The sequence below is a fragment of the Amblyomma americanum genome, chromosome 10 (assembly GCF_052857255.1).
Source record: "Amblyomma americanum isolate KBUSLIRL-KWMA chromosome 10, ASM5285725v1, whole genome shotgun sequence".
In the NCBI taxonomy this organism is placed as follows: Eukaryota; Metazoa; Arthropoda; class Arachnida; order Ixodida; family Ixodidae; genus Amblyomma; species Amblyomma americanum.
Window position 1 is genome coordinate 141,794,062 of NC_135506.1, and position 23,877 is coordinate 141,817,938.

At 45.9% G+C, this 23,877-nt stretch overlaps 1 protein-coding gene across 4 annotated transcripts in view; it reads left to right on the top strand.

Annotated features, from left to right (window-relative positions):
- The window catches only part of LOC144106925 (uncharacterized), a 618,131-nt gene that overhangs the window by 553,413 nt on the left and 40,841 nt on the right, over positions 1-23,877 (top strand). For all 4 annotated transcript variants that reach the window (XM_077639887.1, XM_077639889.1, XM_077639886.1 and 1 more), the window contains 3 exons: positions 154-237; positions 3,257-3,449; positions 20,352-20,445. In XM_077639887.1, the coding sequence (XP_077496013.1) occupies positions 154-237; positions 3,257-3,449; positions 20,352-20,445 (371 nt within the window). The remainder of the gene's footprint in view (positions 1-153; positions 238-3,256; positions 3,450-20,351; positions 20,446-23,877) is intronic.

A 23,877-nucleotide genomic window follows, 5' to 3' on the forward strand; every position in this document is an offset into this window, starting at 1 on the left:
AAAACAGGGTGAATTGCATGCATATTTCTTCCCTTGGCCCGTGTATCCACAGGCTGTACATGTCATCTTCTTATGTTTCCCTCAGTTTGACACCCTTTTCCACAGATCGGTACTTGCTGATTTTATTCTTTTCTGACCCTCTCCTGCTTCCAGTACACAATAGATGTGGATGGGCTGCCCGAACTGATGCACAAAATTTTCCGTGACCTGGGCATCACAAATCCGTTGGAGTACAAAGTGAGTGACTGCTTTCCTAGTTGCATAACGGCCGGCCAACTTCCGGGGTCATGTGTTGTGTGCTACCTGAAGAACAGGGTAGATTCAGTTGATTTTGGGCAACATTCGCTGAAGTGCTGCATGCATGCACCATTCTTTGCTCTGTGAGGGCTGCTTGAAGGGTCACCAAGTTGCCGCTGTCCTCTCTTTCAGTTACAGCTGCCTGTTGCATTAGTAGTACTTTAAATGCTTGCTCCACTCTATGTGGTATCATCTTGAATATCGCTGCAAAAGCTGTGTTTTTTGTTTGTCGTCCTAAAAAGGATTTATTGTTGCAGGATTTTTTTAGACATATGATGGATGACGACAGCCTTTTTATTGAATATCCGATGCTCTATAGTCTGTGTCATCTTAATATAACACAGTGTCTGAACAGCAATATCCAAATTGCAATCTGAGTCATCTCATGGACAGTTTTTTTTTTAATATTTAGGTCTCGATTAATTCATAAATGTTAGTGGCATTATACTCTTCCCTTTTGATAATGGTGTTCTGTGTTTTATGTCACATTGTTCTATTTCAACCTGATTTCATTACTAAAAATGGTTTTCATCTTTTTCAATGTATTTGGCATTGAATTTCCGTTGTTTATGCAGTTTCAGCCTATGTTTTATTATTTATGGGTGCTGTGCGGTGCCGTGTGAAAAGCTCTGGGCCTAGTCAAGCTACTTTGTGTCCTTTTCCAATAAAGAACATTTTCAATTGCATTGAATTGGATAAGACTGGAGCAGCTTTGGAGATTTCCTCACATGGCAGTGGTGGAGCTTTGCAAGGTGTCTGTGGTTGGTGAACCTTTTAAAAAAACTGGTGGGGTACTGTGCACTACTTCTCTTAGCAACTGTACTGGCACATTTATCAAAACATTATCCAGTATTTGTAGCTTACTACTTCAGCTTTTGATTAACCTCAGCCCTGCGACAGGTGACCACTAACCTAGGAGCTTTTTGTTTGAGTGAGAGGCATTTTTAGTGTCCGCTGATGAAAGGCACTGTTGTAGCAAAACACTGATCTATCTTGATGCCATGAGCCGCCGCGGTGGCTGAGTGGTTATGGCGCTCGGCTGCTGGCCCGAAAGACGCGGGTTCGATCTCGGCCACGGCGGTCGAATTTCGATTGAGGCGAAATTCTAGAGGCCCGTGTACTGTGCAATGTCTGTGCACGTTAAAGAACCCCAGATGGTCGAAATTCCCGGAGCCCTTCACTACGGCGTCTCTCATAGCCTGAGTCGCTTTGGGACGTTATTGAAAACTTTCGAAAGCGCTGCAACAGGGGACACAAAGAGAAAGACGAAAGACAAGCGCTTGTCCTTCGTGTCTTTTTCTTTGTGTCCCCTGCCGCAGCGCTTTCAAAGTTTTCAAAAATGTACCAACTAGCTGAATTGTCCATGTTACTCCAATTCGGGACGTTAAACCCCCATAAACCTTGATGCCATGAAGCTGACTTAAGAACTGCCCTTTATTTAGCCAAGGATTGAACGAAAATTTGTCTGGTCAGCAGTGATCTGATTGCTGCACCAATTGCACCAATGTGTGCCAAAAGGCAAAGCCTGCTACATATGCTGCTACCTTATGACAAAATACGAGTAATCTGCACCAAGCCTACGCCAAAACTCCGTATTTACTTGAGGACAAAATTCTCGGGCACTGCGTGTTATCCTTCATGAACATGTGCTTGCTGTATATCAAGCTGGCCGGGCCCATTGTCACCACGTGTAATGAAAACAGAGAAGTGAAATAGGCCTGCAGCACGCAGGGATTTACCCTGGTCATCCCGTAGTGTAGTGTAGAGGGCACGCTGAAAATGCATATGGCAAAAGGCAAAAACATTCACAAACAGTGTCAGTGTTGATTTCCATGTCCTTGCTCAGCTGAAGTGAGGAAATGACATGCTACCGCGAAGTTTTCAGTGGGCATCAGTTTCGGGGTTCATTTGGTTGCCTACCAAAGAGAGGCGGATAGTCCTGGATGATATTTGTCACTCATGTTGAACTGTCTCCCTGCTATGTGGTTCCCGTTCTCCAGCACATACTCAATGGCACGCAACTTGAGTTTTGCATTGCACCTTCTTTGCCTCACAAACAGCGTCATGCTGAGAAAAAATAACGCGTGAAGCCATACGGATGCAATGCTGAAATCGAAACTTTCGAGAATATGACTGGACTGGATGCAGCGTGCACTACGTGCCGCCACCACATTCAGTCCGGTTGTTGTGAGATTATGTGATTCTGGCCATAGGATAGCATTTTAAAAATTTTGGCATAATGCTTTCCACTACCGTTAACCGCATCTATGGTCAGCTAACTGTGCATGCGCAGATGGCTCTGAGGAGTACACACTGGCTACTGCGCAGGCGTAGCTGGGTCCCCGGCTTCCCGCGCTAGCATATCGCACTGTGCTGAAACTGTGTAATAACTCAATTCTTCTTTTTTCTCATCAATTTTCCTTTCAAACATGTTACTAGGAACTACAAAAGATGGTGCGTGGTGGCTCATAATTTTTCACTGCATATGAGGCGCACCAACAAAAAATTAAAAAGAAAAAGCGCGACCTATTCACTGGAAAATACAGCATATAGTACCTGCGCCAAATGCTAACTTTTCTGTGCCAATAGGCGCTTTTGGCTGTCCCGAAAGCTGCTCCAAAGTGACTTCGGTCCCAATCACATCACTAGGTCACGCATTAGATGTGGAAAATGTGCTTTACACTGACTAAGATGATGGACAAGGTGTCACTACCCTTTTGGGTTCTTTGATCACGACAAGGTGCAGGTCCGCCTCACTGTGATCATGGAAACCAAGTGAGATACTGGCCCTGGCCAATTGGTGGCATCATGCTGCTTTTAGTTCGGCTCTATGTAGTCGTGTTTTTAGCTGCACTGAACAGTTTGTCTGGATGCTGCAGCAGGCATTTTGAGTTTTGAAAAATGCTCTGCACGAAACTTGGCACACTTGGGAAGCACTAGTGTGACTGGTGCTGTGCAGGTGCAGCTGTGTGTGCCACGCAGCTTGAGCCTGCAGACACAGGCTGCACTAGCAGAGGCTCTCCTCGGCCAGGTGGGCGTCGGGGCGCTCAGTGTCACGCACCAGGCCATCTGCGCCCTATATGCATACAACACCAGCTCCGGGGTGGTTGTCGACCTGGGTGCCCGCATCGACATCTTGCCCATTGCTGATGGTCAGTGTCCCCTCCTCTCCTCATGTTACAGTGCATTTTAACAGTGGTGTTTTACTTGTGTTTGTTATTAAAATTTATGACCTCATGTAATGCCCCAGCATGTGCCATTAAGAGTGACTATGACGGTGATGATGATGAAGCACACAGAAACACTAGCCAGGCGACACCTTTTGAGGAAAACCTGCAGTAAACCTGCCATTAATTCGGAAGTCGTAGGAGAAAAATTTTGAGACAAATTGAGTTTTGAGGTGAGTAAAGTATTGAATACTTTCCTAGAATAGTTCACAACTGAAGGGGCTCTGAAAGGGACTCTATATAAAGGTGCGGTATTCGTGGTATGTTAAACAACGCTGCTTCACAATTATCCTTTAGCAAGGATTCTTTAAATGCAATTTTAGAAGCTGAGTTATCTCTATTAAAATTTTGAATTTCAATGGCTTGGTTCCTTTTTCCCTCTTCTCTCGACGCATTTGCACACACAAAGGTCGGCGCTCCTATGCTGGCACCATTGCTGACTTGCGCGAGAATTCCCCGGGGTTCGGAGCCTCGTGACCCTTTGGAGCAACGCTGCTGACTGGCTGCAGCCATGGCAGCCATGTGACATCTGAAAGAACCTAGCCACTAGCCATCTCTGAACACAATTGCGCAGGAGCATGAAGTAGCGCTTGTTTGACGTCATTTGTGTTTCTTCTCGGTCCTTGTCCGAGTTTTGCGCCCACTTCTTTTATATCATGCAAAGCCAACTTTCCCGACAACACGCTCTTATGAATGAAAGGAGGACTTAAGCATGAAAAAGTCTAGGAAAAGTCGCCAGAAAAGGCTCACCAACTTTTGCTCACGATTGTAGGTTCTATGCTATGTGTAGAGGTGTTTTGTTTAGCTAAGGTGCTCATGACAACAGAATGCAATGATTGTGCGAGTTTGAGTACTGTCTTCAGAAGGTGTTTCAGAGCCGTTTACTGCAAAGCCAGAAGTTGCATCATCACTTCACCACGCCAGTTTTCTTCGCATGTCGCAGTTTACGCACCAACTGCGCATGTACTCCACTCTTCTGCCCCACCGCAACCATGCTCTGCACATGTCACGCATGCAAACGCACATCACCGCCTGCATGTGGCACGTCTATCGCACACCCACACCACCTGTGCCATGTTTGTTCCCAGGTCTGTTACTGTGCCTCACTGTGATAGCTGACGGCGCCACTCACCTACAAGCTCCTCCTATGAATCCATGCAAGAGGGCCTTCACAGTGGATGGCATGCGATTAGCTAGTCCGCATTGGCCTCTCCCATGTGCTTTCCTGAAGTAGGGACGTTGCAGTTATTTTGGCCCTCAGGAGCAGCGACCAGCTAGGGCAGTGAGGGCGAGTTTAGCTGTGCACTATCATTGCTTAGAGTGTGCTTGTCACGAAGATCGTCAACTTTGTAGGTGGCCGGCTGACGGTGCTTGTTAAAATGCTTCACTTTCCAGTCTTTGCTCTCTGGACATGGGTAGGGCATGTGGTGTCGATGCAGGGCATTAACCTGTCAGCCCAAGATGTACGCATTTCCTGCCCATAGGGCAAGAATGCAGGCGCGAAGCTTGTCGCCACGCTCCTTGACATCCGTTTCGCGAAAGCCACTCACAGTTCGAGAAGCAGTAGTTGACAATGGTTGGCTCAACTGTTGCGTTGTACCCTTCTACAGGCTGTCCAGCAGGTCTCATCATCATCATTTATCATCATTTATTAACTCTTAAGGGTCCCGTAGGGACATTACATAAATGGGGGGGGGGATACATAGTGTCCGACGGTCATACATATGAAAAGGAAAACAAAATTGAGAAAACTAGGCAAAGTAAAAGAGGAACAAATTAATACAGTCAATCAAAGGAAATGTGAAGAAGAAGCACACAGAAATACACACTACCTTAGTAGAACATGTCCAACAAAGCGTTTGGTAGTTTTACAGTGCATCATAGCTGACACCGGGTATAGGAAAGTTTTATTATTAATAGTTTTATTATTCTGGAATTAAATAAGCGGCGAGATGATCATACCAGAGTGCGCAGGAGGTTTCCCCGAAGTGCTGGAAAGTTTAAGTACAGTTTGTGGAAGAAGCAGAGAATTGAAATTTTTCGGCGAAGCGCTAATGATTTCAGACCGAGAGATGATCTCATGACAGTTACACTGAGCCGAGGTTTGTACTGCGAGGTGATGAAACGTGCTACCCGGTTTTAGATGGCCTCTAGTGAGTCAATCAGGTAGGCCTGGTGAGCATTCCATATTGTTGAGCCGTATTCTAGTTTGCTGCGAATATATGTTACATATGCTAGTTCTCTGATGGCTGGGGGAGACAGGGCAAGTGATCTCCTGATGAATCCAAGTGTCCTGGAAGCACTAGCGCATAATTTCGTTATGTGGTAGTGTTGAAATCTGGGTCAGTTGGTACATGTTCAGGAGTAAAACCAGTCAAAAGACGGAACACAGGGAAGAGACTAGGCACACACACGACAACTGGACTAGCAACTGTGCTTTATAGAAGAAAACAGTCTCCCAGGAAAAGTGGCAAAGTTTGCGCAGCTCAGTTAACAACAATCTACATCTAAAGATAAGCTGTGATCTAACGCCGTTGCGAAAGGAAGCTAAGTTCCTTCTGCATGAGGTGGTAGGTAGAAGGACTGCTGATGCAATCATCTCCTTGAATACTAATGAGGAACGCTTCGAGGATTTCGCGCTCAACTTTTTCTTTGCCTCTGCCGACAATACTAACATTGGAAAATAGTGGGTAGCAACCGCATTCCCGGCAATGTCGAGGCAAGTTAGCGCCGTCAGTAGGGGACAGAGAGTTGTGGCCGATGTATTAATGACAGACTAAGAGAACACCACAACTCTCTGTCCCCTACTGACGGCGCTAACTTGCCTCGACATTGCCGGGAATGCGGTTGCTACCCACTATTTTCCAATGTTAGTATTGTCAGCAGAGGCAAGGAAAAAGTTGAGCGCAAAATCCTCGATGCGTTCCTCATTAGTATTCAAGGAGATGATTGCATCAGCAGTCCTTCTACCTACCTCACGCAGAAGGAACTTAGCTTCCTTTCACAACGGCGTTAGATCACAGCTTATCTTTAGATGTAGATTGTTGTTAACTGAGCTGCGCAAACTTTGCCACTTTTCCTGGGAGACTGTTTTCTTCTATAAAGCACAGTTGCTAGCCCAGTCGTCGTGTGTGTGCCTCGTCTCTTCGCTGTGTTCCGTCTTTTGACTGGTTTTATTCGTTATGTGATCTGCCCATGTTAGACTGGTTGTTATCTCAATGCCGAGGTACCGGTATGAATTAGTTTGAGACAAGGCTATGTAGTTCAAGGTGTATGGAAAATAGAGATTGGAGCGTTTGCGTGAAATGTGCAGGAATTTGCATTTTGAAACATTGAGCTGCATTAGCCAGTCGGAGCACCACTTTTGGATTCTGCTGAGATCTTCCTGTAATATTGTCTGATCACTGCTGTTGCTGATGCGGCGGTAGATGACACAATCATCAGCAAAAAGACGGGAACTGTGTGCTTCTCTTGTATGCCCCAATGTTGCAGCACTGCTTTCCAGACCTTGCAGACATAAAGCTTGCCGCTGTCACGTGAGATGGAAAAAGGTACACCGTGGTGACAGAAGACTTCTTTCATCTTGTTGTCGCCAAAGTTGGTGCACACAGGTGGAAGAGCTCGATGAATTTGATGAAGGTGTCCAGAACTACAAGAATGTGTTGCCGTGGGGTTCTTGGCAGTGGCCCTGCAAGATCCATGCTGAGCTGTTGCATAGGTGCAGGCACCCACTCCATAATGGCCTTGGGCTTCAGACGACAAGGCTTGAAGGCTTGGCACAGCTCTGGCAGCCTCATACCACATGAGATGTGTTTGACCACGAAGCGCCTCTCGATATGTCTTAAAGTTTTGAAGAAGCTTGCATGTCCACCGAGATGATTGTCATGCTCCAACTTCAGAACCACATTCCCTTAGGTGGAGCCACGGTACATGCAGCTGTGCGTCTCCCTACATCCAAAGCAAAGCGCCATTCACCACTCTGTGGCTCTCTCTGGCCAAGTCACAAACCATTTTTCCCCCTTTTGGGTCAGTATCAGCAAAAGTAAGACACGATCGCACGCGAATTGATAGAAGCGCACAGAATATGTAAGAGTGGGAGTGCATGTGTTAGCACCCCGTCGAACGTGATGTATAAAAAAGAATGTCAGTTTTTAGATATGGCATAGTATCTGCGGAATCTCCTGTGCCATTCGAGTTTTCTACGCACGTGCTTTCAACTGTGTTCCCCCCTATCTGTCTTTACCCCCCCCCCTGTGGTTGATATATACGCGGTGGTTTATGAAGACAGTAAAGTGTTGCAAGTTAGCGCCTGTCCTGTCGGTTTCCTCCTTCTTTGTGTCGTGTTGTTGCGCTTTTATTCTTGTTAACAGTATGGCCCCTTGAAATTATTGTAGCAGCTGTTGCAACAATGGGTCTTTCTATTGTTCATGCCTCAGATTTGTACAGTCGGTTGGGTTGTCAGTTAGTCCAGCTGGTGCAACGACATGAAGTGAAGCTTTTGTTGTGGTTCCTTGAATTCTATTGGAAACCACTCTTCTGCCAAGCTTGAAGGCATTGGTTCTGGATGGCCAGTGGGAAATTGCTCGAAGCACTGCGGATGGGTTGTTTGCATGGCCTCTGAGATGCTTGATCATACACTTGAGCCCCTGTAGCCACAGAACCCTTCGTCGCACCTGGTTTGATCTGTGTTCTTTTTTGAGCGCCCATGCAAGCGATGCATAATCCCAGTGAGCTTCAGAAGTTGAAATTCAATATATGGCCTGAACTCTTCAACAGCCCACACGACTATCGAGCATTACCATTGTGGAGCCATGTAGTTTTGTTCTGCTCTAGTCGGGGTCCCGCTAATTAACGAGACTGGCTGGAGCAAGCCATCCACCTCTTGAAGCAGGACAGCTGCAATGCCTATGCCACTAGCGTCAGTTTCAGTAACAAATGATTTGTTCAGATTAGGTAGGGCAAAGGCCACTTTGTCTGCCAGTGTCATCTTCAGCAACTCAAATGCTGCCTGCCTGCCCAGCCTCCCACAATCAGTCTGTGCCTGCCTGTACGAAATGCCTGTGACAGCCAAAAAGGCCCAGGAACATTTGTATTTCTTTAACTGTACGGGGTTGGGGAAACTGAGAGAGAAGCCTGTCTAGGTCCTGCCTTTGTCAGGTTTACCGAGAGGCCAGCCATGTCGGTCCTATGTAGCACCTCTGCAACATGGTTCATATGTTCAGAGGATGTGATTTAAGAAAGGCATGCAATGCCCTCTAGCAGTTTGTCCATGAGGGACTGAAATGTTGCTGGCTCTCCAGCCACTCCAAGAGGCACCCCCCTTAAACTGGAACATGCCCCTGTGGCATATGAGCATGGTCTAATTGTGAATGTCCTCGTGGGTCAGGTCGAGACTTGAAAGCCATTTGGCATGTCCCAACTGTGCAAGGACCCAGTATGTATACGTGGCATTGGATACACAGGTATGTTTGTCCTGGTACTTAATGGTCTATAGTTGACTGCTAGGCAGATCCTGCTGGTCTGCCTGATGTCTTGATCCAGAAACTCCTGCATACACTGGTCCATTACTTCGTGCTTTTTGGCGTTTATTTACTGGATGCGGTTTGCAGTGGACCAGATAGTGGTTGCTTGTGTAATCAGAGACATGCAGCCAGGGTAATTTCAGAATGTATGTTTATATTGACTAAGGATGGCATCCAGTTGGTCACTGTCGACGGTCACTTGGCCGCAGTTGTCATTGCCTCTTGCAAACAGCAAACTGCTGCTGCAAGGTGGCAGCCAGGTCCTCATCACAGTCTTCCGCGATGGCATATTATTGTTAAGCTAGCAAGGAGTAGCCTTGAGCAGAGCCAGCAGCTACTGTGTACCGCTGAGGGGTGCCTTGCTGAACCTCACCAATGGCAGGGGATCCGTCCATGTGTCCATTCGCCAAGACGTATGTGTACAGAGAAGCCTGCTGTTTCAACGAAGTATCATCCCAGTATGTTGTTGTGGCAAAGCTTGTTCAGAAGGACGAACTGCTGTTTCCTGCTACTGCCTTGTACATGCAGAGCTTGTTGCTTCTGGTATATCACCCCTCTGTAAGCTGGAGAGCATGTCTTTCTTTTTCTGATGCTGAGGCTACTTCATTTAGTCGTCTCAAAAGTTGACATGCCCATTCGGTGAACACTGGCACCAGTGTCTAGAAGGGCATAAAATACACTGTCACCTGTGAAAACCTCAAGCTGTGTTTCCTTCCTGCCACTAGCAAAGAGGTTGCATTGTTGTTAGCCAGAACAACTGCTGCGCTTGCACATTTCCCGGGCAGCTCGCTTGGAAGTGTGGCCTGTGTCACAATCTCATGCCTTATGTCCCCTACCACCACACTGATGGCACACAATTTTTTCAGTTGGAGGCGTTGACCATGTGGTGTCAGTGCCGGCATCGAGCCCATAGCGTTGAGTCATGAGACGCACCTTGTGCCAGGAGGCAAGCACCGCCGCTGGCTGAAGCGACCAGTCTAGCTGCGGTGTCCAAAGATAAGTTGGGGCTGCTGTTGTAGGGCGGCAATGGTGCAGAGCGCTGGCATCAACAAAGCCGAGGTCAGGTGCCACCTGTGGACTTCGCAGCGGCTGCTGCACATAGTAACACAGGCAGTGCCACGCCCCGACCTTTGACTTTGGTTCGCAATGTTGGGTGCGTCTGCCATCTCATCTGCTCGGCTTTTTCCACGTTCAGGTTCTCGGCAGGGTGCGTTAAGTTGCCTCGATGCCAGCGCCGCCGTTCAGGGTGATGCCACCCTTTGACCACCCCCAGGCCGCCTCTTTCTCGCTGCGGTGCCATTTTTAATCACGGCGGGCGGTCGGTGTAGTGCTTAGTTTAAGTAGCTGAGCTTGCGCAATTCGAGGCATAGTGGCTGCGGATGACTCACTGGTGGTTCTACTTGTTTGTCAGTGTTTGACCGCATAACTGACGAGCTTGTCAAGTCCACCGAGCCATGGTGACTGGCTGCTGTGTGCCAATGTGTTCCAGGTCAACACGTAAATGCCTGTGTTGTTTTCGCTTCCCGTGGGAGTCGGAGCAGAAATGAAGCTCAACTTTTAGGTAGCAGTTATTTTTCTGACAGCCAAACCCGTCATCACCCAATTTTGCAGTCAAAACAGGAATTGCACGTACCAATAGGCATCTTTAAAAATTGCAGCTTTTGTTAAACTATACCTTTTCTGTCCAATTCTTATCACAAAGCATGACTTTTCAAAGTTGATTACTTTTATTTTGGATTTAAAGTTTTAGGAAATGAATTACTGCAGTTATTTAATGACCTCAAGTTCGCCTTTTTGTGTAGGTTTTATGGATGGTTTATCAATGAGTACAGATGGGCTTGAATAGAATAAATACAATGAAAAATATATGCAGAAATGTGTTTCATAAAAACAGGAATCGCAGCAGAGCAACCGGTGAGCATTTCCATGGCACAAGCGAAGTCTGCATATGAGCGCATGCAAAAATGCGCAATGGTTGTGCGCCAGTCAGAAAAATTAAACGAGGAAAAAACTTGCAGTAATCCTTTATCCTCACACTTAAAGAAGGGCATTGGGCTAAAAAAGACACGGATGAGAAAAGCGCAATTCCCTTCTTTAAGTATCTATGACCGACTCGCCCAACAACGTGCTCTCCTTTATCCTCACCAACGAGGGGCAATCAGTTTTCGTGGGCCTCGAGAAAGAAAATGCAGGCGGAGTGGCAACGTTGGTATAAGGCAGCATAGTTTGTATATACCAGCGCCCACCAGTAACCAGATGTGGTTGCACCCCTGTGAGCTATAAACAGGCGAGCAATTCTCAGTTACACTTTGCAAGATTAGAAAGCAGACATATATCGGTATTTGCGAGCACAACAAATGGAAACAGCCCACACGACGAAAGCGAAACCAACTGCAGTATGCGAGCAGCTGACAACGCGTGGCTGTTAACACCAACAAACCACGTAGAAAAAAAAGAGATAATTTCTTCCACTCGCACGAAGCGGAAGCACCTGCTGGGCAACAGATCTGTAAAATAATAGCACATTTTTCAGACCAACAGACGGCACACTAAATGTTCAACATCGACCACTCAAGGCCCTACAATTAAGTCCTACAAACTTGAACAAAAGCAGTGTAGGAAGAGGGGCAAGAAAGAAGACGGGACAAGCGCTGCACATGGAATAGGGCTTGTCCCATCTTCTTCTTTCTTGTCCATGTTCCTGCACTGTGTTTGTTGAAGTACGTACCAACTCGCCTTTTTACTGACGTTCATTCCTTGTACATTGAGCCCTGTTCCATGTGCAGCGCTTGTCCCGTCTTCCTCTTTCATGTCCATGTTCCTGCGCTGTTTTTGTTCAAGTACATACCAACTCGCTCAACTCGCCGTTTTATTGACGTTCATTTCTTGTACATTGAGCCCTGTTCCATGTGCAGCACTTGTCCCGTCTTCTTCTTTCGTATCCGTGTTCCTGTGCTGTTTTTGTTCAAGTACGTACCAACTCGCTCAACTCGCCGTTTTACTGACGTTCATTTCTTGTACATTGAGCCCTGTTCCATGTGCAGCACTTGTCCCGTCTTCGTCTTTCGTGTCCGTGTTCCTGCACTGTTTTTGTTCAAGTACGTACCAAATCGCTCAACTCGCCGTTTTACCGACGTTCATTTCTTGTACATTGAGCCCTGTTCCATGTGCAGCACTTGTCCAGCCTTCTTCTTTCGTGTCCGTGTTCCTGCACTGTTTTTGTTCAAGTACGTACCAACTCGCTCAACTCACCGTTTTACTGATGTTCATTTCAAGTATATTAAGCCGTGTTCCATGTGCAGCGCTTGTCCCGTCTTCCTCTTTCGTGTCCGTGTTCCTGCGCTGTTTTTGTTCAAGTATGTACCAACTCGCTCAACTCGCCGTTTTACTGACGTTCATTTCTTGTACATTGAGCCCTGTTCCATGTGCAGCACTTGTCCCGTCTTCTTCTTTCGTGTCCGTGGTCCTGCACTGTTTTTGTTCAAGTACGTACCAACTCGCTCAAGTCGGCGTTTTAGTGACGTTCATTTCTTGTACATTGAGCCCTGTTCCATGTGCAGCACTTGTCCCGTCTTCTTCTTTCGTGTCCATGTTCCTGCACTGTTTTTGTTCACATATGTACTTAGTCATACAATTAGATCTTTGACTCTCAAATATTAAAATGGCTATTATGAGTAAAAAGATGCGCAGTGCGATACTGATGAAAACGACTGTTCAAATCAAAGCGTTCTGAACCGTGCTGAGTGCATGAACGTACCGTTACGAATGGTAGCGCGACTGATCCCGTGTGATTCAATATGGCGGCGCCGTTGAAGTTGTCTCCACCCTAGACGGCGGTGCTGGCATCGAGGCACCCTAAGGTGCATAGCTCTGCCTTCAGCTTCTCCTACACAGCCGTGAACTTTGCCCTGAAAGGAGGCAGTGTAGCCACCGATGAAGCGGCGTCATTGCTTTGCCAAGCCCCCCAAAGCTGACAGTAGAGTCAATCGGTCGGGAAATTGGCAATCTTCATAGCCTGTGAATTTTTTTGGGCTTCTTGTGCCGGCAATGTCTAGCTGAAAGGGCAGGCCTGGTGTTGATCGATGTTGAGAGCAAAATATGTAGTTGCTCACTTTCAAACTTAGTCATCAGGAGTTGGCGCACCAGCATCGTATAGGCACAGAGCTTTCCTGGCATGCGGAAGTTCTGGCGTTGTTTTCCCTGGCAATTCCTTAGGACGAGTCCTCACAAGTGTCACGACAGGTTTTATTGCACAGCTGGAAGTCACGCACACCAGTCCACGTACTGACCGTGCATGTACTGCACTCTTCTGTCCACACCACGGCCAAGCTCTAGACCAGGGGTTCTCAAACTAGGTTCCGCGGGCTGCTTTTGTGGGTTCCACGAGCACCCACACTGGCCCCGTTTCCAGTACACTACTGGCATGTGTGCGCGAAGCAGACACAGTACCTGGCTTGTTAAAACTAATTTCTTAGCATTAGTTCTTCATTAGCATTAGCTGTGCAGCGTCTGTGCCATACGCAGCACAGACCTTGGCAGCATGCCAAGGCGCTGAGCGCCAGTAACGGCTCCGCGTGTTCACGCGGCTGCCCACGACTACTACGAGGGGCAGCTATGCATTTTTTTGGACGAACAGTTGCGCGCGCACGCCGAAATTCAAAACTACCGAACTGTTTGCTGTTCGGTCAGCCGGGCCGCATGCGAGGGCGCCGTTTTATCGCCGGTTATCTCCTCTTCCTCCCAATGCTGGCATTGCGATTGGATCTTTGTGCGTTTATTGCTTTGAGCTGCGCGTATGCGCCACCAGTGCCATCCCACAGGGAACTACGTAACGTGGGGCGGGGCAGGAGGGGGTATGTGTCTTATATATTTGAGTCAACTTCTCTGTTGGTCAGCAAGGGGTTTAAGATGAGAGGTCTACGTATAGGTGGCAATATACGGTATATATTGTGCATTATGATCTTTGTAGAGTTCTTTAGGACGTGTTCAGAAAGTTTGTCTAATTTGCGTCCCCCTTTTTGAAAGCACAAATTAAAGAAAAAAATTCAGGGGCACTTTGACGATCTAAACTGCGTGAGGCGAAAGCCTTTCCACGCGACTTTGGCTGCTACTGTTGCTGCCTCTGTGAATTATTATTAAAGACAAAGCACTTGTTTAATTCTTTGACTGTTTATTCGACTGAACCACTTGACACTGACTTGTTCCACTTTTTTATTACTATTACTAATTACTATCACTAATTAATTACTGATTACTACAGCTTATTAATTTCTAATGACTAAATCTAGCGTTTCTTTCGTCCATTCTGTGTTTTCACAGTGCTGTGACGACTTCCAGTGGATGTGATGTCACACCATTTTTTCGACGCAATTTAACATTTATGACTATTATTAATTAACTAATTACTCTACAGTCATCATACTTCACTTGTAGGTTGATTTTTGCTACATCGGAATGATGTCACGCCAGATTACGGCAACAGTTATTGCCGCTGTCCTCCTCCTCACACTCCTTCTCTAACCGTTTCGCACAACACCTAAACACACATCAAAGCAATAGCTTCGTTCGATTCAGAACTGGTTCCCAGCACCAATTTTGAAAAACTGCCGCTGGTGCCGGCCAGGTGCCGCACGGTGCAGTTCCAGTTCTGTGGTGCAGGTGCAGTGCGTCAGCAACGCCACACCTCACTGGTGCGGCAATTTTCAATCGGGGGCACACGCACAGGCCTTGTCGGCTGCTCGCCACAGCTCGTGACCTTGTCCGTTGTGCTGTCAGTTCTCGCGGTGCGTCTGTTTTCGTGCCTCATGAGACAATGAGCGACAACATCGCCGAAGTCATTTTTATGGTTTCTGGAGTCCTCCGACAGTCAGGATGATGAAGCCGATGCAGTGCTTTCCTTCGCAGCAACGCAGTTGGTTCGGACAGACCGCAACTGAATTCCCAATTACTACGAAAGCGTTGTAGCTAGATATTTCAGCTTTGAACTCGTGAGACTATTCAGGTTGTCACGAGAGACGTTTTAGGAACTTTCAGTGCGCTTCGAGGCATCTGTGCATTTTCCGACACCTCGATCGAGGGTGCCCACAAATTCCCGCCGAGAAGTCGTGCCTCATTTCCCTTAGCTACCCGGGCACGCAGAGCAGCATGTATAGGATCGCCGATACATTCGATGTGTCCGAGTCGTAGGTTTCGCTGTGCCTGAAAAGAGTTCTGGACTTCCTATTCGACATCCGTGGAGATATGTCATCTTGTGGGCAACACAGTTGTTGCCCCATCCGAAAAAAAAAATTCGTGTGAACTCGCTCATACACATATGGGCGACCTGTCACAACGCTTCTGAGCTAAAACTCACAACAGTACCTCTTGTTGAGTAGATTTCTCCGCCATTGTCACAAAAATTTACGCCGGATCCGTCAACAATGGGGCAAACTTCCATAAGTTGTCATCGATATTGACGAGCATTGCGATCGTCGGCTGCAAACGTCGTCTGCTAAGGCCGTCAACATGTGCACAACTTTCCTGCACCTCTTTCGCGGATGGTGCCAAGGTTCCCTGCACCACAGCGACACCACGGCTGCACCCAAATCAGTCGCGGACAGTAGTGCAGAGGGCACTGTGAATCGAGGGCTTTGGTGCAGCGCACCGTGAACCAGTGCCGGCGGTGCAGAGAACCACGGCTGAATCGAACAAAGCTAATAAGCATTGTTTTGGCCCAACCACCGCTGTGTATGATGCGGATTCTTCAATTTTTTCCTCCTCTATCTGATGCAACTATTCCTTTTCTCCTATCTTTATTAGTCCCCGTATTATTTCACTATGCTGTGACGACTTCTGGTAGATGCGACGTTCCACCGTTCCCGAGGCTATATCAACTAAATTTTGACATTTTTGGCTATAATTAACTAATTACTTTACAGTCATCAAACTTGTTTTCTAGAGTCATTTTTTCCTTCTCTGTCTGATGCAACCATTCTTTTTCTCCTATCTTTATTAGTTCCAACTAAACGTGTCACGGACTGACGGACACGTTCGTGACCGCGAGCATGAGCCATTAAAGGCTTTCTTGCCTTAAATGTGCACAAATTACGAGTGCGGGCACTGTACTTACAAAAGTGAATGAAACAGCAAGAGAAAAGCACATATGGTTCATTCACAAGCAATATTGACCGCCGCCGCGATGGCCAAGTGGTTATGGCGCTCGGCTGCTGGCCCGAAAGACGCGGGTTCGATCCCGGCCGCCGGGTGCACTTTAAAGAACCCCAGGTGCTTGAAATTTCCAGAGCCCTTCACTACGGCGTCTCTCATAGCCTGAGTCGCTTTGGGACGTTAAACCCCCATAAACCAAACCAAACCAAGCAACATCGACCAACTGTGACGCTTGTGTCGACTTATTGTGAGGGGGGTTCCTTGGCACATGTTGAAGGCTGTTGGGGTTTGAGAACCTCTGCTCTAAAAAAGTTTGAGAACCCCTGCTCTAGACATGCTACACACCCACATGCACATTCCATTGGCATGGGGCATGTCTCTCACACCCATTCCACCCCGTGATGTTCCCAAGTCTGTTACAGTCATCATCACCATCAGTCTGGCTGCGCTCTCTGCAGGGTAAAGGCCTCTTCCTTGTCTCTGCAATTAACCCTATGCTTTGCTAGCTCCACACACCATATCCCCGCAAACTTCTTAATCTCATTCGTCCACCTAACTTCTTGCCACCCCCTGCTACGCTTGCCTTCTTTTGGAATCCACCACCCACACTGGCACTTACAGCAGTGCAGAAAGATGAGGAGCTGTCTCATTTTCAGCTTACAGTTGTGATATAGTTCATGGTGAATGTTATAGAAGGAGGCCCCATAGTTTAGTACTCACAGGGGGACCTCTTGTTAGTAAGTACATAGGTAATTATAAGCAGGTGAATTAATGCAAAAATATCATCAACAACACAATAAAAAATTATGGCCATCGTGGCGGCTCAATGGTTATGACGCTCGGCTGCTGACCCGAAAGACGCGGGTTCAATCCCGGCCGCGGCGGTCGAATTTCGATGGAGGCGAAGTTCTAGAGGCCCATGTACTGTGCAATGTCCATGCATGTTAAAGAACCCCAGGTGCTCGAAATTTCCGGAGCCCTTCACTACAGCGTCCCTCATAGCCTCAGTCACTTTGGGAGATAAAACCCCCAAAATACATTAAAAAAAATTATGATAGAACACACATGTTATCATAATATAGTAACCCTATTGAAATGCACACATCAGAATGCAATGGAGATAATACAAAGTAATAATTGTAGTAGAACAGTGCCCTTTGTTCTTCTTTCTATACTATGCAGGCATGAACTACAGTAAACTCGTCATGCATTCTGAAAATACTATCCAACTTTATTCTGCTCTGTTTCAAATCAAGCACTTCATTACAATGACAGGAGTCCATGTAGACCCACAGCAGGGTAGGGAACATGACTGATAAAAAAAAACAAACTTGAGAGGCCTTCTTAACAACATTCTTAAAGAAGAAAGGGCGTTTTAACATTTAGAATAGCATTTATATTCCTGGTATAATGTCTGCAATGTGTTTCTAATGTTGTTCTTGCAATTTTCCTGCCAAAACTGCGGTTGGAACTGGTTGCTATTGCCCCTGTATGACATGCATGAATCATCACCTTCTAGAATGTTTTAGTATACCTTCCAGTGGATTATCCTGTGGGATTATAATAATCTGACCCACTAATCCACCTTAATCTAGTTTGTAGGGTGGGCCTACTTCCAAAGTTTTAGGGGTCATTTGGAATTTTGGGAATATTTGGGATTTTGCCAGATGGCCACTGTGGCTACCTGCCAGAGCGGGCAGGTTGCTCACAAACTGGTGGCCAAGTTGCGATGATGTAACTAGGTCACATGACAACTCTTGACTAATCAGGGTGGCCCATGAAGGCAGGTTGTGATGACGTCACAAAGTCATGACCTATCTCGACCAGTCAGGGTATTTCGTTCATGATGATAAATCCAGGCGCTCACAAACAACGACACAGAGGGGACACAGCGCAGAGGACACACGACAGAGAAGCTGGAAATTTTTGGGGAGATGACAGTCTAAATGCTAAATGCTATACATTAAAAGAGTGTACCATTGCATTGGTAAAGCGATGATGGCAGTGGCTAGCACCATCTCTCTGTCCTTGCTTCGTGTCTCTGCCATGAATTACACAAGTTTTGTGACCAACACCTGAGAAGGTCAACACCAGCACTGCATTGGAATTGCACCGGAATTACATTGGGACCACACTGCTTGCAGACTGGGATGGCACTGGGGTGCACTGAAAATAAACTATAAATGTACTCGCAGAATTGCAGGCCACTGTTGCGGGCAGCGCAGGCTAGAAGAAAAATCACGCCCGCAACAGCGGCCTGTCGTGGTGCCATACTGGCATCAGTTCTCACATCGCATCAAAAAGGTCGGCAACAAGTACGGAGCCCATGTGGTGTTTTGGCACCGGAAAAATAGGCAGATGTGCCGCCGTGTAAATAACATTAAGGAGAGGCCAAGCTTCAGAATAAAGCACATTGAAGCCCTCGTTAAATGTGAGGTTGGCGTGGTGTATAGAATTTCCCTTGCCTGCGGGAAAAGTTACATCGGCCAAACTGGGTGCTGTCTCAACGAGCGCTTGCTAGAGCACCGCAGGAATATCGATTTAGCTGCCCACATTCGTCATTGCTTGCACAAGCTGGCATGAAAAGCGTTTCTGAAGGATACACGTGTACTGCGCAAGTTCGGCACACTGTGAAGCCGGGAAATTTTTGAAGCCCTGTGTATCTCGAATAAAAAAGATAATTGTGTCGGTGCCCTATATGTCGCGCTCGGAAAAAAGGAAATTGATTATTTACAGGCAAATGTGATTGTAGGTTCATGCAGGTAAAAAGAAAAAGAAAAAGTCTGCGGTGTGCTCCTCTATGCAGTTGGTGTGATTTGCTTTTGTTTAGTTTTGATGCATTCGTCATTTGTGGCCCGGCGTGTGTAGATAGCTTTGAATGGTTGGTGGCGATAGCGGCGCTTCTGTGTATATAAAAGTCCCGCAAGTGTGCAATAAATTTCAGTTGAAGTCCGGCATTCATGTTGTCTTCTCCCTGTGTCCTTGTCTCTTGCACTGGTATCATGTTCCATAATAATGGAAAGTAGAAGGACATCGTGGACAGAAGCTCTGAACTGCAAGTGTTTATTCCAGAGAAAACGGGGACAACATATCTCTACAGTTTCTAGTCCAGACACATGACGTCTGCTCTGTATGTCACGGGTATGGACTAGAAAACTCTATAAATATGTTGTCCCCGTTTCTGGAATAAAAGCTTGCAGTTGCCTTCTTGCGCTGATTCAGCAAAGATTGTGGAAGACTAACAGCAAGTGTTGCTTACTGGACGGCAGTTGTCTATTAAACAAAGTTGAAGTAATGCCTGCAGTGATGGTGGAAATGATAAAAATGTTTCAGATGATTAAGTTCCTAATATCTCTTTTATAAGAACCTAGTTAGTTCTTTGTTCTGTTTTTATAGGCAGCTGTATAGTATACCATGCAGATCTTAGTGAAGGGCATCATTGGCTTCACTTGGTGTTTTACCATTGGTCCACTCAATTAGAGCTGCCAATTGGAACTGGGGAAACGAATAGGAAGCTCCAATTGGTTTCCTGGGCTCCAACTGAACAATTCAATTGGGAGTGCTGAAGCCAATTGGAACCTCAGGAACCAGTTGGAAAATCCAATTGGAATGGCAGAACCAATTGGAATGCCCAAATGGAACTAGGGAAACCCAATTAGATCCATAAGCCCATTTGGCTGGCCTGTCGGGTTGAACTGCTTCTAAGTGGAGCCAGTTTGAATGCTCAATTGGATGCATTATTTTTTTTGACTAGGTGGTTGCCCTTTTCTATAGCAAATGTCAAGGGGACATTGGAGAAATGCTCATTTGACGCCACGTGCCACTTGTCCTAGCCCATTTCACATGCTTGCAATAAAAGAACAAGAAATGACAGAGAAAAGCACCAGAAGTCGGAGAGCCAGGAATCAGAGAGGGCTACTTGCATGCCTGATGAGGATGTGTGTACACCAGCACATTGCCAATGCAGTTACTGCATCTGAGCCTTTCATTGTTTCCCAGACATGTGGTTTTCCAAGAGTTTCTTTCATGGAATTTTTGCTGTCTTGGCAGGCTTTTCTTGTAGTCGTTGACGACTGTTCCACTCCCGGATTTTTGTGGGTGGGGCCAGTGAAGAACCTTGTCGGGGGTTCTCATTAAAGCTGTGGTGTGGTGGGTGCAGGCTACATTGTGGAAGGTGGCGTCTCCCGCTTGCCTCATGGAGCCCAGCAGCTGACACAGCAGTTGCGGCAGGCCCTGGCCCAGAAGCAACTCAGGTACTGATTGAATGGCTGGTTGACTGACTGATGAATGACTGATTTATTTGCAATTTTGAAATATTATTTGCAAAGACATATTTGCTACATCTGGATGCCTAACTAAGATCTATGGTTCAGATTCGTTCATGTAAAAGTGTACTGTATGCAGAATAATCGTTTCCCAACCATGAAACCCCGTGCAACGTGTTTGCACTTCATGCTTGGAAAGTCTGCTATGTGCACATTTGTAGAAACTGTGTCAGGGGTGAAAGCATGACTATTTGAGCAACCCTTTGCAGCTTTGCAGCATTTGTTAATGAACAGTTGCTACAGTACGGTTTTCAGTGGGGCATATTCGACGGACTGTCAGATCACAAGAGTGTTTTCATGCAATTTAATGTGGTTTGTGAGCCCCATAAGCCGAAATTCAATGTGGTTAAAGATTTTACCCGTGCTAACGACTTTTATTTATTTAAGCATACTGTAAGCCTAGTTAGGCTCTTACAGGAGTGGGCAAAATAATGGGACAATTATACAAAACAATAGCATATCCAGTATAACATGCACGAGATACAAAATATGCGCCTGCAGTAGAAAAGACCATAGCAAGTAGGCTGAGACCATCAACGGTCAAAGGACAGGCGCATTGCTATACACGTTCATTTCGACGCATTTAAAACACTGGAAAGGAGAACGCCGAAACCACGATGCGGTCAACACGATAGTCAAAAAGGCACAACTAAGAGAAAGAAAAAATTATATTAAACGGAACACTCGCGGTGAATACCCCAAGGCATCGTAGGAGGTTTCTTTTTTTTTTTTCCTCCTTTTGCTCTTTTGTAAATTCTGTTTTTCAAAAAACGACTCTACGTTTTTCAAAAAGATATCAAGAGAGACGTCGTCCATGAATTTGTGAGGCAGATTATTCCATTCTTCAATGGCTAACGGAAAAAATGAGAATTTATATGTGTTATATCGCATTGGGATGGGTCTGATGCACTTTTCATGGTTTAATCGCTTCGAACGATGATAAAGTGCCTTGATGTACTGATTTTTATCAAGTCTTATGCGATCATTGTAAAGAATAAAAAGAAACTTCATCGAAGCAACGCGTCGGCGACAAGCAAGGGTAGGGATACGTGCTTTAGCTCGCAGGGAAGATACGCTGTCATTACGTGAGTAGCAGGAATAAATAAACCGGAGGGCCTTATTTTGAATTTTTTCGAGTTGTTCGCTGAGGTAAGACTGATGGGGGCTCCAAATGATGGTGCTGTATTCAAGGATGGGCTTTATGCTGCTGACAGTTTTCTACGGAGGAACCCGAGCTGTTTGAATGCTTTTGCACACATGTTGGATATATGCGTGTTCCAGCTTAGCTTATGGGTAAATGTAACGCCTAAATAATTCACCGTATCCACCCTCATTATGTTAGATCCTGATAAATTGTAAGAATATACAAGAGGTACTTTTTTTACGGGTAAATGAGATGCAAGACGTTTTGTTGATATTAATTTCCATTCCCCATGTTTCGCACCACCTGGCAATGTTATTTACAGAAGAATTTAATTTTAACTGGTCGTCCGGTCTACGTACCGTAGTGTACAGAACGCAGTCGTCAGCGAAAAGCCTTATTGTTATTCCAGGTTCAGCGCAGGCATGGATATCGTTGATATATATTAGGAAAAGGGCCGGTTCCAAGACAGATCCCTGTGGGACCCCAGAGAAAACGTTCAGTCGTTCGGATTGTGCATTATTCATTTCAACATATTGCGTGCGACCTGTGAGGTAAGATTTTATCCAGGTTATTACTTTTGAGTTAATGCCAGTAGTACGGAGCCTGTCGATTAATTTAGAATGTAGAACACGATCAAATGCCTTCCTAAAGTCGATCAGAATGGCATCTGCTTGAAGCTGGGAATTGATCACTTGTGCAAAATCATTTGTTATTTCTAATAGCTGAGTGATTGTTGACAGTCCTTTTCTGAAGCCGTGTTGTCTGCTGTAAATTAAGTTATTTTCTTCCAAAAACGTTGTTATGGATTTGTTGATTATATGCTCTAATAGCTTGCAGCTGCAGCTAGTTAATGAAATTGGTCTATACATATCTACAGATAGTCTGCTGCCGCTTTTGTGAATTGGAATAACCTTTGCACATAGCCAGTCGGACGGAAGGGCGCCCGTTTCTAGGGAAAGTGTGAAAATTTTGTGCAAAAACGGGGCCAGTTGTTCCGCGTATCGCTTCAGAAATGTATTTGATATGTTGTCTGGACCAGGATACTTTTTGACATCAATCTGCAAAAGCAAGTTCACTATACCTGTCTCGGTAATCACGATATCCAGCATCAGTGACTGTGGCTCACTTATGGTAGCGCTTGTAGCAAACTCACGAGTAAATACAGACTGGAAATGTTGATTGAAAGAAGTTGCCATAATATGGGGGTCTGTAATTACTCTACCGTCTATTTCCATTTGTAATACACGGGGCTCAGGACTCAATAAATACCACCAGAACATTCCTGGATCTCGAGTAACAAAATTAGATTAAGTTGTTGAGAAGAACATTTCCCGCGCGTTCTTAATTTCCAGCTTTAGTTTGCTCGCAAGTTCACTTATCCGAAAACTATTTCCTTTTCTTCTGTGCATACGCTGTAGTCTTCGTTTCAGATGAATGATGTTACGTGTAATCCATGGGGTTTTCCTTTTTGTTCGTTTTATCCTTGTAGGTACAAATTTTGCCTCACACTGTGTTATCGCTGCTTTTACTTGTAGCCGTAGGTTATTTACACAGCGGGAATCTGCACAAGAAAAACTGTCGAGGATTGATTCTAGATGATCTATAATGCCTACATCATCTGCCCTGCTGTAGTCTTTAATAGTGACGAAAGAGTTACTGTGATTACGATCAGCGTGGTGGCGCAGGTGAGGAAAAGTGAGAAAGAGCAATTTATGGTCCGAAATCCCGTTTTCCGTACTAATTTCAGGACAGAGAAAACTACACACAAAGGCTAGATCTAGTACGGAAATTGCGGTTCCTTGGACACGCGTTGGCTCATTTACCACTTGAGATAGCGAAAAACAAAACATTATATCCAAAAGCTTCTCGCAGTTATTTATTTCGTTTTTTCCTATTGCTAAGTTCGTCCAGTCGATACCTGGCAAATTGAAATCGCCTGTGACGATGAATTTTGCGCGACCCTTGAATTGCTATGAAGGAAGTCGTGCATTTGAAGAAGGTAATCAATTGATGGACAGTCGGTCGTCTGTATATACCGCCCACTAGTACCAAGTTGCCCTTAATGTTGACAGTGCACCAGACACTTTCATGGTTTGGTATGCCACATTGTTTCTGGAAAACGAGATTCTCTTTTATTGCAATGGCTACGCCGCCTCCTCGCCCATCGCGGTCTGAGCGGATCAAGGCGTTGGAGCTGAGAGTCGTGTATATTCTGA